Here is a 12,337-nt window from a genome sequence, read left to right on the forward strand (position 1 = left end):
AACCCGGATCCTTGCTTGTATCCTTCCGCATAGTATGTGCACTTACCTGGGTGCACCACCGCCCGGCCCCCCACCCAGTGAACTTCTCTCTAGATCTATTTTAATGTTCTAATGTAACTGGTTTATCTCATGTTCTACAATTAGTCCCTCTCACCTGTCTCACTTTGCTTTGTACCTTTTAACTGCATAGCTCTGCTTTATGACACATATATTCTTTTGTTCTCCTGCATTTTGAACATTTCTCAGTGGAAAGAAATTGTTGGGCTGCCTGTCCCTTCCAGAATGTGTAGTTTTTCAATGACATCTCTAGAACACAGTAACGGTGAGCAAAGGCTTCATTTGCTTTTTTCTGTATATAAATGTTGACATATTGAGCCAATACAATGAACTGTATGGACTCTCCCATCCAGCTTATTTCACATCACTCCCCATCAAATGCTTGGCTTTTCCGATCACACTCTCTTGGGCTCTTCTGAGACAAGGAAGTGAACACCACTTGAGTCCCATCACATAGCCAGGACCGTTATTTCATACCTCCCCTCTTCCCAGAATAACTTTCCTTTAGTTATTCTGTCTATTATCAAAGACAACATAAATTGACCATTTGTGGCACTATCTTTTAGTATTCTTCAACAATACTCAACTAATAATCCCATTATAACTATCTTCCGGAACTGAAGTCAGAAGCGTCCTATATGAAGCTGATGTACTTCACCTGTCTAAGTTAGTCAGCTTCTTCTAGATTTGGGGGTCTCAAGCATATAGAATGATTTGTGGCTCCACCACCCCCCTTTTTTTGGTAGCTGCTGTTCTGTCTTGAATTTGAATCCTTCCTACTTATACTTCTTTTTTATTGTTTATTTTATTTTATTTATAGAAAGGAAACACTGACAAAACCATAGAATAAGAGGGGTACAACTCCACACAATTCCCACCACCAAAACTCAGTATCCCATCCCCTCCCCTGATGGCTTTCCTATTCTTCATCCCTCTGGGAGTATGGACCCAAGGTCATTGTGGGGTGCAGAATGTGGAAGGTCTGGATTCTGTAATTGCTTCCCCGCTAAACATGGGTATTGACAGGTTAATCCATACTCCCAGCCTGTCTCTCTCTCTTTCCCTAGTGGGGTGGAGCTCTGGGGAAGCGGAGCTCCAGGACACATTGGTGGGGTCATCTGTCCAGGGAAGTCTGATTGGCATCATGATAGCATCTGGAAATGGAGACACCCCCCACACACACACAACTCTTCATCTGCACTATTCCAGCCTTTAAGTTCATGATTAGTCAACAATTTGTTATGGCTTTATATATTAACTATCTTTTCAGCTTGCTTCTACTTCTAACCCGTCCACTCCTTTGGTCGGGGACTTCGTGTATTATAATAGTCTACTGATTAATGACTTCTTTTCTCCAGAACAGTGTTTGATGAAAACTCATCTGTGGATGAGTTGGGAGTGAGATCAGTGCTGACTGCAGAGGCCTCAGATGAGAACTAGAGAGTTTCCCTCGAGCATCCCCATTGAAAGGAAACAAAGGCAGCTGCAAATATTTGAAAGCAAGTCACATTTTTACATGCCATCCATTATTCTTGCTCGTAACAGAATGTTTAAGATTCTACATCTTCTGAATTTATTAGTTTGGTATTTAGCATCTTTCACAGCCAAAATAGCAAAGACAGTTCATTATTGCTGGTTAAATTAGCCTCGTGAAAATGTTGTTGGTAAAAGGTTATAGAAATGAATAAGATACCTAGCCAAGCAGGATATTAGACCATTTATCACTCTCATTTAAAAAAGCATTCTGATGCTTTAAATTAACACAGCTAAAAGGTGTAAAATTAAATAAAAGCTAATAATTAAAACCTAAATGGCATGATTCTTTCTCCCTTCTGGTAAAGGGGCAGATTAAATGCATGTAGTATTTATGTTGATTGTGCTCTTGGGAGAAACTGAACCAGCTATAGGAAACAGACCTGACTATACCTCTTACAGGTGGTCTTACAGGCTGCAGCTATATTGTCTGGAAACTGGCCCTTCCTAATCATCTTGTCTTCCCCTTGGACTTAGTCAAATAGCCCTTCTCAAGTTACTTCATTTTGGATTATCAAAACAGAGCTTAATCTTTTTAAAAGTAAGATTTCAGCAATTTATGTTTTTTATCCTTTCATATCTTTATTATCTTTAGTTGTTGATTAGACAGAAACAGCGAGGAATCAGGAGGGAAGGGGGAGATAGACAGGAAGAGCATACGAGACACCAGCAGCACTGCTTCACTGCTCTCAGCTTTCCCAGCAGGTGGGATTCAGGGGCTCAAACGTGGGTCCTTGCTCATTGTAAAGTGTGCTCTACCTAGCCTGCAAACACCCTTCCCCTGAGTGCTTTATTTTACAAAGTCATTGAAGTGACACTAGTTTAAAGCATGACATAAGCTTCAAGGAGGCTACATGCCACTTCAGCATCTGTGTACGTGGCATTTCGATGCTCGCCAAGATTCTGGTGTTGGGTGTGGGTGGGGGTTACACAGTGTCAGAGCACAGGACTTGTCCCAGCAGGTCTCAGGGCTAGTCCCTGGTACAATTCCACAAATGCCAGAGCTAAGTGGGACTGAGATCAGCCTTTCTCTCTCATCCTCTCTCTGCCACATGTTTAATTTTCTTAAAGTCTAGCATTTGTTTTTAACTGAGGTTTAATTACCTCTGTATATATTAAGAGTAGAAAAGTGAAATTTAAAATAAGTTTGGGAAATGCGGAACGAAATGTAAGCTATCTGTGGTCTATTAGAGCAGAGCAGATTCAAGGTCACTCAAAGGGGGTGTTAGCAGGACTGGAGGGGGTGGGGGCCCACTGCACTGTGGGGGGATGTCAGTTGGTGGTGGGTTAGAAGCACAGATGCCAATCTTGGGGAGACAAGGTAGTGCCCACATGTGACATTAACTGCCTTCTAAGTCCTTATTCCTCCAATAAAGTGATTTACAAGAAATAATAGCAAGTCTTTGTCATCTTGATGACATTTACCAGTAATTTGAACTTGTCTTTTTTCCTCTGACATGCAAAAATGTTCATGTTTGTGCAGCCTGTGCTATTCACATCTTCCTTTGTGTTATTTTTTCCCAGTATATCCCTAGAACTTGCCTGAAAGGAGGATACACAATAGTGTCTTACTCTAGGGGCAACCCTGATGAAGTGCTCTGTGTTAAAAAATCCATATATATGATTTTTGTTCTCCCTTTTCTCATTCTTAATAGAAACCAGGAGCTGAAAGAACTTGGGGAACTTTCTCCACACTGGGACAATCTACGGAAAAATGTCCTCAGTCACTGTGATCAAATGGTGAACATGTACCAAGATATTCTGACAGAGCTTAGCAAGGAAACAGGTGGGAAGTGACGGTTTCACAGATCCACTGCATTTCATACGAGTTGCAGAATGTTTATAATCAGCGTTGTTAATAGTATGGAAAAACTGAAGCTTTTTATTTTAAATATTTATTTATTCCCTTTTGTTGCCCTTGTTTGTTTTTTTATTGTTGTAGTATTTATTGTCGCCGTTGTTGGATAGAACAGAGAGAAATGGAGATATGAGGGGAAGACAGAGAGGGGAGAGAAAGATAGACACCTGCAGACCTGCTTCACCGCCTGTGAAGCGACTCCCCTGCAGGTGGGGAGCCGGGGGCTCGAACCAGGATCCTTACGCCAGTCCATGAGCTTGGCGCCACCTGCGCTTAACCCACTGTGCTACCGCCCGACTCCCAAACTGAAGCTTTTTAAAGTACCTTTTGCTTCTAATTCTACTACCTTTGGATCAAAAATAGGAAGAAAAATCATACTAGTCCATCTCACAGTGTTATTTTTAACAATAATAGAAGAAAAATTCATGAAATTCCTAAGAAAGAATGTAACTCATGCAAGATGTGTCCCCCCCTTTAATTCTTATAACATTTTTCTATTTAAAATATTCTTTTCAGCATATGCTCTCTCACACATATTTATTCTTCATTCACTCTCTTTCTCACCTAGGGTCTTCATTCAAATCAAGTAGCAGCAAAGGAGAGAAAATGTTGGAATTTGTTCCTGTAAACCTACATCTTCAAAGAATGCATGTACACAGCCCCCACTTGAAAGGTAGAACATTCTTGTAACATCTGGGCAAGTAGGTCAGGGTGTCGTTTCTTTTTAAAAAGCTTGACTCTTGTCAGACTTAAGGCATTTGACAACTATAGAAAAGAAGAAGGAGGAGGAAGGAGGAGGAGGAAGAGGAGGAGGAAGAGGAGGAGGAGAAGGAGGAGGAAGAGGAGGAGGAGAAGGAGGAGGAAGAGGAGGAGGAGAAGGAGGAGGAAGAGGAGGAGGAGGAAGAGGAGGAAGAGAAGGAGGAGGAAGAGGAGGAGAAGGAGGAGGAAGAGGAAGAGGAGAAGGAGGAAGAGAAGAAGGAGGAAGAGGAGGAGGAGAAGGAGGAGGAAGAGGAGGAGGAGGAGGAAGAGGAGGAGGAGAAGGAAGAGGAGGAGGAGGAGGAGAAGGAGGAGGAAGAGGAGGAGGAGAAGGAGGAAGAAGAGGAGGAGAAGGAGGAAGAAGAGGAGGAGAAGGAGGAGGAAGAGGAGGAGGAGGAAGAGGAGGAGGAAAAGGAGGAGGAAGAGGAGGAGGAGAAGGAGGAGGAGAAGGAGGAGGAGGAAGAGGAGGAGGAGGAAGAGGAGGAGAAGGAGGAGGAATAGGAGGAGGAGGAGAAGGAGGAGGAGAAAGAGGAGGAGGAGAAGGAGGAGAAAGAGGAGGAAGAGGAGGAGGAGGAATAGGAGGAGGAGGAATAGGAGGAGGAGGAGAAGGAGGAGGAGGAGGAGGAGAAGGAGGAGGAGAAGGAGGAGGAAGAGGAGGAGGAGGAGGAAGAGGAGGAGGAGAAGGAGGAGGAGGAGAAGGAGGAAGAAGAGGAGGAAGAGGAGAAGGAGGAGGAAGAGGAGGAGGAGAAGGAGGAGGAGAAGGAGGAGGAAGAGGAGGAGGAGGAGGAAGAGGAGGAGGAGAAGGAGGAGGAGGAGAAGGAGGAAGAAGAGGAGGAAGAGGAGAAGGAGGAGGAAGAGGAGGAGGAGAAGGAGGAGGAGGAAGAGGAGGAAGAGGAGAAGGAGGAGGAAGAGGAGGAGGAGAAGGAGGAGGAGGAAGAGGAGGAGAAGGAGGAGGAATAGGAGGAGGAGGAGAAGGAGGAGGAGAAAGAGGAGGAGGAGAAGGAGGAGAAAGAGGAGGAAGAGGAGGAGGAGGAATAGGAGGAGGAGGAATAGGAGGAGGAGGAGAAGGAGGAGGAGGAGGAGGAGGAGGAGGAGAAGGAGGAGGAAGAGGAGGAGGAGGAGGAAGAGGAGGAGGAGAAGGAGGAGGAGGAGAAGGAGGAAGAAGAGGAGGAAGAGGAGAAGGAGGAGGAAGAGGAGGAGGAGAAGGAGGAGGAGGAAGAGGAGGAAGAGGAGAAGGAGGAGGAAGAGGAGGAGGAGAAGGAGGAGGAGGAAGAGGAGGAGGAGAAGGAGGAGGAGGAAGAGGAGGAGGAGAAGGAGGAGGAGGAGAAGGAGGAGGAGAAGGAGGAGGAGGAGAAGGAGGAGGAGAAGGAGGAGGAAGAGGAGGAGGAAGAGGAGGAGGAGAAGGAGGAGGAGAAGAAGAAGTAGTAATTGGACCTGTTAACAAACCTAGTATTATAAAAGGGTTTTGTTTTTGACCACTTCTGTTGGTCTGGAACAAGCAAAGTAGTGGTATAATGCTGACGATATAAGAAATGAATATCGCATTCCTTAAAGACCTCAGTGATGCTTGCTAGGTCGTCCGCACAGGAGGGACCCTGCTTTTTTCCAAAAGCATGACCAGTCTGTGAACCTGGCTTCCCCTGCACCAAGGGAAGTTTCCTGATCTGGACTAATTCCTTCTCTTCTTCTTTTTTTTTTTAAAGGTTTTTAATTTTTTTTTACTTATTATTATCTTTATTTGTTGGATAGAGACAGCCAGAAATCAAGAGGGATTGGGGTGAAAGAGAGGGAGAGAGATAGAGAGACACCTGCAGCCTTGCCTCACCACTCGTAAAGCTTTCCCACTGCAGGTGGGGACATGGGGCTCAAGCGTGGGTCCTTGCGCACTGTAACACGTGTGCTCAACCAGGTGCGCCACTGCCCAGCCCCCTTCTCTTCTTCTTTCTTTCTTCCTTTCTTTCTTTCTTTCTTTCTTTCTTTCTTTCTTTCTTTCTTTCTTTCTTCCTTTTTGGTGCCCTTGTTCTAGTTATTATTGTTGTTATTGATTTCGTCATTGTTGGATAGGACAGAGAGAAATGGAGAAAGGAGGGGAAGACAGAGAGGGGGAGAGAAAGACAGACACCTGCAGACCTGCTTCACCGCCTGTGAAGCGACTCCCCTGCAGGTGGGGAGCCGGGGGCTCGAACCGGGATCCTTATGCTGGTCCTTGCGCTTTGTGCCACCTGCGCTTAACCCGCTGTGCCACCACCCGACTCCCCCCTTCTCTTCTTCTATGACTGTCTCTCTCTCCCTGAAAAATCAGCCAGGAATGGTGGAATCTTGCTCAATGATGATAGAGAGGATGTCGATGATGATGATGATGATGAGGATGATGACACATCATTACTGGCCGACATCTACAAATTATGAATTACTGTTCAAATTGGAGAGAAGATAAGAGATTTCCTCATTTTCTACTTATGTGAGAGAGCAAAACCACTGGCAGTACTGATGGTGATTTCTTCCCACAAGAAGAGGGCTCCTCAGCTAGAAGGAGGGAGAAAAATATTTTTATTAATCTAATAATGATTGACAAGACCTTAGGATAAGAAGGGTACAATTCCACACAAGTCCCAACACCAGATCTCCATGTCCCATCCCCCCTTGAAAGCCTTTATGTTCTTTAACCCTCAGGGAGTATAAACCCAGGGTCATTATGGGGTGCAGAAAGTGGAAGGCCTGGCTTCTATAATTGCTTCTCTGCTGGACATGGACACTGGCAAGTTGATCCATACTCCCAGCCTGTCTCTCTCTTTCCCTAGTGGGGTGGGGCTCTGGAGAGGTGAGGTCCCAGGACACATTGATGGGGTCATCTTCCCAGGAAAGGCAGGATGGTATCATGGTAGTATCTGCAACCTGGTGGCTGAAAAGCATTAAGATATAAAGCAAAACAAATTGTTTAATAATCAGAAACCTAAAGGTAAAACTATAACAGATGAGATTGGGGGTCTTCATTTTGGAAAAAGCTAGAAAGTCTATTTTAGTTATATTCCAAAGGGCCCATAATTTTTTAAAAATATATTTTATGGAACCGGGCAGTAGAGCATCAGGTTAAGCACACATGGTGCAAAGCACACAGACTGACTGAGGGGTCCCAGTTCGAGCCCCCGGCTCCCCACCTGCAGGGGGTTCGCTTCACAGGTGGTGAATCAGGTCAGCAGGTGTCTTTCTCTCGCCCTCTCTGTCTTCCCCATCTCTCCCCAGTTCTCTCTGTCCTATTCAATAACAACAAGAATGATGGACAACAAAAGGGAGAAAGTAGCCTCCAGGAGCAGTGGATTTATAGTGCAGGAAAAAAAGTATATATATATATATATATATATATATATATATATATATATATATATATATATATTATTCAGAGGGCTGGCCAGTGGCACACCAGGTAAGAGTACATATTACCAAGCTTAAGGATCTACGTTCAAGCTCCCACTCCCCACTTGCAGGGTGGACACTTCATGAGTAGTGAAGCAGATCTGCAGGTGTCTTTCTCTCCCTCTCTCTATCTACCCATCTTCTCTTAACTTCTTTCTGTTCTATCTAATCCAAATTTGAAAGAAAACAAAAAAGGAAAAAAACGGCCACTGGGGGCAGTGAATTCATAGTGCTGGCACTGAGCCCCAGAAATAACTCTGGTGTAAATTTAAAAATATATTCATTTGATTTTAAAATATATTCATTTGAAGATACAGAGAGAGGGATCGAGATACATATAGGATAAGAAAGAGAGGGACAGGGACACGGAGAGGGACCAGAGCACTGCTCATCTCTGATTTACCGTGTTATCAGGGACTGAGCCTGGGACTTTGGAGCTTCAGGAATGAAAGATTTTCGCAATAATCACTATGCTGTCTCCATGCCCTGCCCTAGAGGGTCCTGATATTCTCAGTTCTAAGAACCATTTTTTTTTCAGGGACAATTCAGCTCCCTGAATAGAATCCAGAGTGAACAGTACACTGTCATCTTCAGGGCGATTCTACTTAATTCCTTCCTTTTCAGTTCTCAATAGAATATACTTTAAATCTTCTCCTCATCTCTTCTCTTCTCTCAAATACTGCTGTGTTGATTTATGACTATTTATAGTGACTCTGTGCTCCTGCTTTTGAGCAAAACTTCCATGTCACTATTGATGGTACCCTCCCTCTCCTTTGTCTTGACTGACTGACTGTCCATTTGACTCCCAAGTTTCCAGGAAGCCATTTTTATTCCCTTTTCTTTATGATTTTACAAGAGGGTAAGTTATAGAGACAGAAGGTATGGAAACAGAACAGGGAGGCAAGTGCAGCACTGCTCCACTGCTAGTGAGCTTCACTCCTGCAGGTGTGGGCCAGGAGACCCGGGGCTTGAACCGGCGTCCTCTGCGTGCTCGACTAGGTATGCCACTGCCCAGCCCACTTCTTTGCCTCTTAAAAAGTCTCACTATTCTATGATAAATTCTGTCATCTAACAGCTTCCTAAGAAGTCAGAAGTTCCTTTACCTCATCATATCTATCATGATAAATATATTAGCCTAGGTATGTAAATATACACAGTTGCACATAAAAGCCCATGCTAGCACCTTACTTTGTAGCCCTTGTCACCGAAAGAATTTCTACACTTAGGCCAGTTAAAATAAAATCCCGTTCATCTTTAGAATAATCTAAACTTTTGTCATGAGAAACAGTAAGCAATTTTCTTTTTTTTTTCACTTTCTTTTTTTTTAATATTTTATTTTATTTATTTATTCCCTTTTGTTGCCCTGGTTGTTTTATTGTTGTAATTATTATTGTTGTTGTCGTTGTTGGATAGGACAGAGAGAAATGGAGAGAGGAGGGGAAGACAGAGAGGAGGAGAGAAAGACAGACACCTGCAGACCTGCTTCACTGCCTGTGAAGCGACTCCCCTGCAGGTGGGGAGCCGGGGTTCGAACCGGGATCCTTATGCCGGTCCTTGTGCTTTGCGCCACCTGCGCATAACCCGCTGCGCTACAGCCCGACTCCCCAGTAAGCAATTTTCTAAGTTGGTTCATGCTGATTTTTTCAAACAGACTTGAAGCATATTTTATTTATTTATTTATTTATTTTGAGAGAGAGAGATGTAGCGAAAGACAGAGAGAAACGAAACACAAGAGCATTGCTCATCTCTGGTTTGTGGCGGTACAGGGATTGAACCTGGGACTTCTGAGCCTCAGGCATGAGAATCTCTTTGCATATCCATTATGCTGCCCCCCCCATGCTGATATAAACACTTCTAGACAAACGCCAAGTTTAGAGGTACTCACTCATTCTTATATATCATCTGGGGGTGTCTGGAAACACACGTCAACTGTTAGGAATCTTCAAAAAAGTGTATGTTAAGTAAAAGAATAAAGTGAAATGGATTGATCCAAGTCATCTAAAACTGCTTCCATGACTGATGTGTGTCCACAGTTGATGTGGAACAGGCCTGGCTGGAATATCATCTCTACTACTTTTGCTATATGGCCTCCAGTCAAGTATCTAATCATCTGAAGCCATGGTCTCATCCTAATTAAGTGGTTTTAAACATATGAGACACCTAGAGTGGGTAACCACAGTATAGGTGATCAACTAGTATTTGTATCACTGGAACAGAATGGCTCTGTCAGTTTTATCAGAGCTGTCAAGCCTGGATAGAAGTGATCAACTGAAAGCCGATTAAGATACGTTGAAATATTGAAGTGAAGAAGCAACCAGATTTAGAGAAAAAGATGATTTAGGAAGAATTTTAGAAGAAGCATTACATGAAAGTACTTAAATGACTTAAAGAATGAGGTAATGAGGGCAGAAGACTGACTCATCCATGTGTGAATAGCTTCTTCACATCCGCTGGTTTATTTGGGCTGGGTTGATGTGAATTTGCATGCAATTATCTGTTCAAGTATTCAGGGATAATTCCTAGAATGTTTCTACTAGATAAAGTCAAATAATTGTAAATGTGACCTTTTCCTTTTCACTTCTTGTTCTTTTTTAAATGGCAGATCCATTTATGCCATATTGGTTTGATAGTGTCTGAAAAAATAGATTGCAGTGAGTTGGGTTAAGTTCAGTGCATTTTGTTTTGTTTCTCCAATTTAAAAGAAAAAAAAATAAGACTGCAAGAAGCAACAAGAAAGACATTTAGAAAGGTGAACAGGATTTGTTTTGACTAGTTTGGAGTGTACTTGTGAATTTTCTAGAACTACTACAACAAAATACCACAAGAAATACATCCCCTCACCTGTGGGAAGAGACAAGTCCCCAGTCTAAGTGTCCACACTCTTCACTCCCTGTGAAACACACAGTTGTCTGCCCTCACCTCCTGCCAGAGCTCCTGGCTTGTGCTGGTGCTCTGTACTTTTCCTTGGCTTGTTGGCCAACACACCAGTCTTAAACTGGGAAATGGAAGTGTTTGTGCTATGATCCAATCTCTGGCAGTCGTGCTCTTCAGTCAACCTTGACAATGATCTGGACCTTAGCATCATCTTTGCGTGTGCGTTTGTGTCTCTGTGTCCTGTTAGAGAGCACCAATCGTACTGCAGGACCATTTGCCCCAGTCTCCTGGCTTTTGATTGATTACTTCTGCAAAGACTCTTATTTCAAAATAAGCTTGGTCCAGTAGGTGGTGCACTGAAAAAGGTGTTGCACTTTCAAGCAGGAGGTTCCAAATCCAATCCCTGGCATAGTATGTGCCAAAGTGATACTCTGGTTCTCTCTCTCCCTTTCTTTCATTAATGAACAAACGAAAATAAACCTTAAAATAAAAGAGTGGATTGAATAAAAATAAACTCTTATTGCAAGGTATTTTCCTTGAGGATTACATTTCAGCCCATAATTGAATAGGTAACATCTCTAAAGATAGGGATTTATCAGAATGAATGAGTCACTCAAAATCTATAGGAAACTGAGAAGACTGGTTCTTCTCATTAAGGCTTACCAAGAAAATGTCAAGAAGGTCTAGATATCTTAACACCTAACTGTTCTTGCAAAGGTAATGAATTCTGCTACACAGTGCCCTCCAAGAATACTCATATTTATATATCTATATCATATCTTGATATAGACTTACATACCATGTGCATAATAATTAGGTTTAAATATTACATCATTGATATGTTTATAGTAAGTTTGGAAGTTCTTATTTCACATTGGAGTTCAGATAAAATAAACACTTTATAAATTATATCACCAACTAGGTATTATAGCAGAAATTGAAGTTTTGAGGCTGGTTCAATGGATAGCCTGTACATGTTATCATGTGCACATGTTCAAGCCCTTGGTCTCCCCCTGCAGGGTGGTGAGAGCTTTGCAAATGGTGGACCAATGCTGCAGACTTCTCTCCTCTCTTTCCTTATTTCTCTTTGTCTCTAATCCTAAATTTTAAAAAAAGGCTTCACAGAACAATGGGCAATAGAGTTCTGTGGGCATCATCCATATCCAGTAATATCCTTAGTAGAAAACACACACACACACACACACACACACACACACACACACTTTTGCTTTTTTCACTTTGACCAAGCTTAGAAGTTCTCTGAACTTCAGTTTTCTTATTTGCAAAATTTAAACAGTAAAAAGTTGTTGATGGCTTTAAATCAGATCGTATGCTTATATAACGTGCATTTAGCATATTTTTAAACCACAGTGAAATTTATTTAAGATCTTTGGTTAGTGATTTGAATGTATAGCTGCATTAAGATGACATTTTGGAAGGTGATGATGCGAATAAGAAGGGCCAAGTCTTGGTATTTCACTGGTGAGTGATTTGAATGTAGAATACATTGCTTTTCACTTTTACCATTAGTAAGTCGCATCTATCCACACTTGATTAATATACATACTCTACTCAGAGAGGAAAGATTCACCATGGACAAGGGGAATGCCTGGCTCTTGAAACAAGTAGCTTGAAACATGAGCAGAACTCATGTCGCTATGTCTCTTGCAGGGGTATAAAATAACCTCCGTTTAATGCCATGTGCCCCCAGACCCAGTAAGTCAATTTTCATCCTTATTCATTGCTTAAAGTACTTGCAGCAGCTACAATGCCTGCCAAGACTGTGATGTTAGACTGACAGCAGAGCACATTATGTTAGGCACACCAATTTCCATACCAAGATAC

General features: G+C 42.7%; 1 protein-coding gene across 7 annotated transcripts in view; it reads left to right on the plus strand.

Moving 5' to 3' along the window:
* INPP4B (inositol polyphosphate-4-phosphatase type II B) overlaps positions 1-12,337 on the plus strand; it is a 672,916-nt gene that overhangs the window by 261,674 nt on the left and 398,905 nt on the right. For all 7 annotated transcript variants that reach the window (XM_060179039.1, XM_060179034.1, XM_060179038.1 and 4 more), the window contains exons 11-12: positions 3,246-3,376; positions 4,017-4,121. In XM_060179039.1, the coding sequence (XP_060035022.1) occupies positions 3,246-3,376; positions 4,017-4,121 (236 nt within the window). The remainder of the gene's footprint in view (positions 1-3,245; positions 3,377-4,016; positions 4,122-12,337) is intronic.

The sequence above is a fragment of the Erinaceus europaeus genome, chromosome 19 (assembly GCF_950295315.1).
Source record: "Erinaceus europaeus chromosome 19, mEriEur2.1, whole genome shotgun sequence".
In the NCBI taxonomy this organism is placed as follows: domain Eukaryota; kingdom Metazoa; phylum Chordata; class Mammalia; order Eulipotyphla; family Erinaceidae; genus Erinaceus; species Erinaceus europaeus.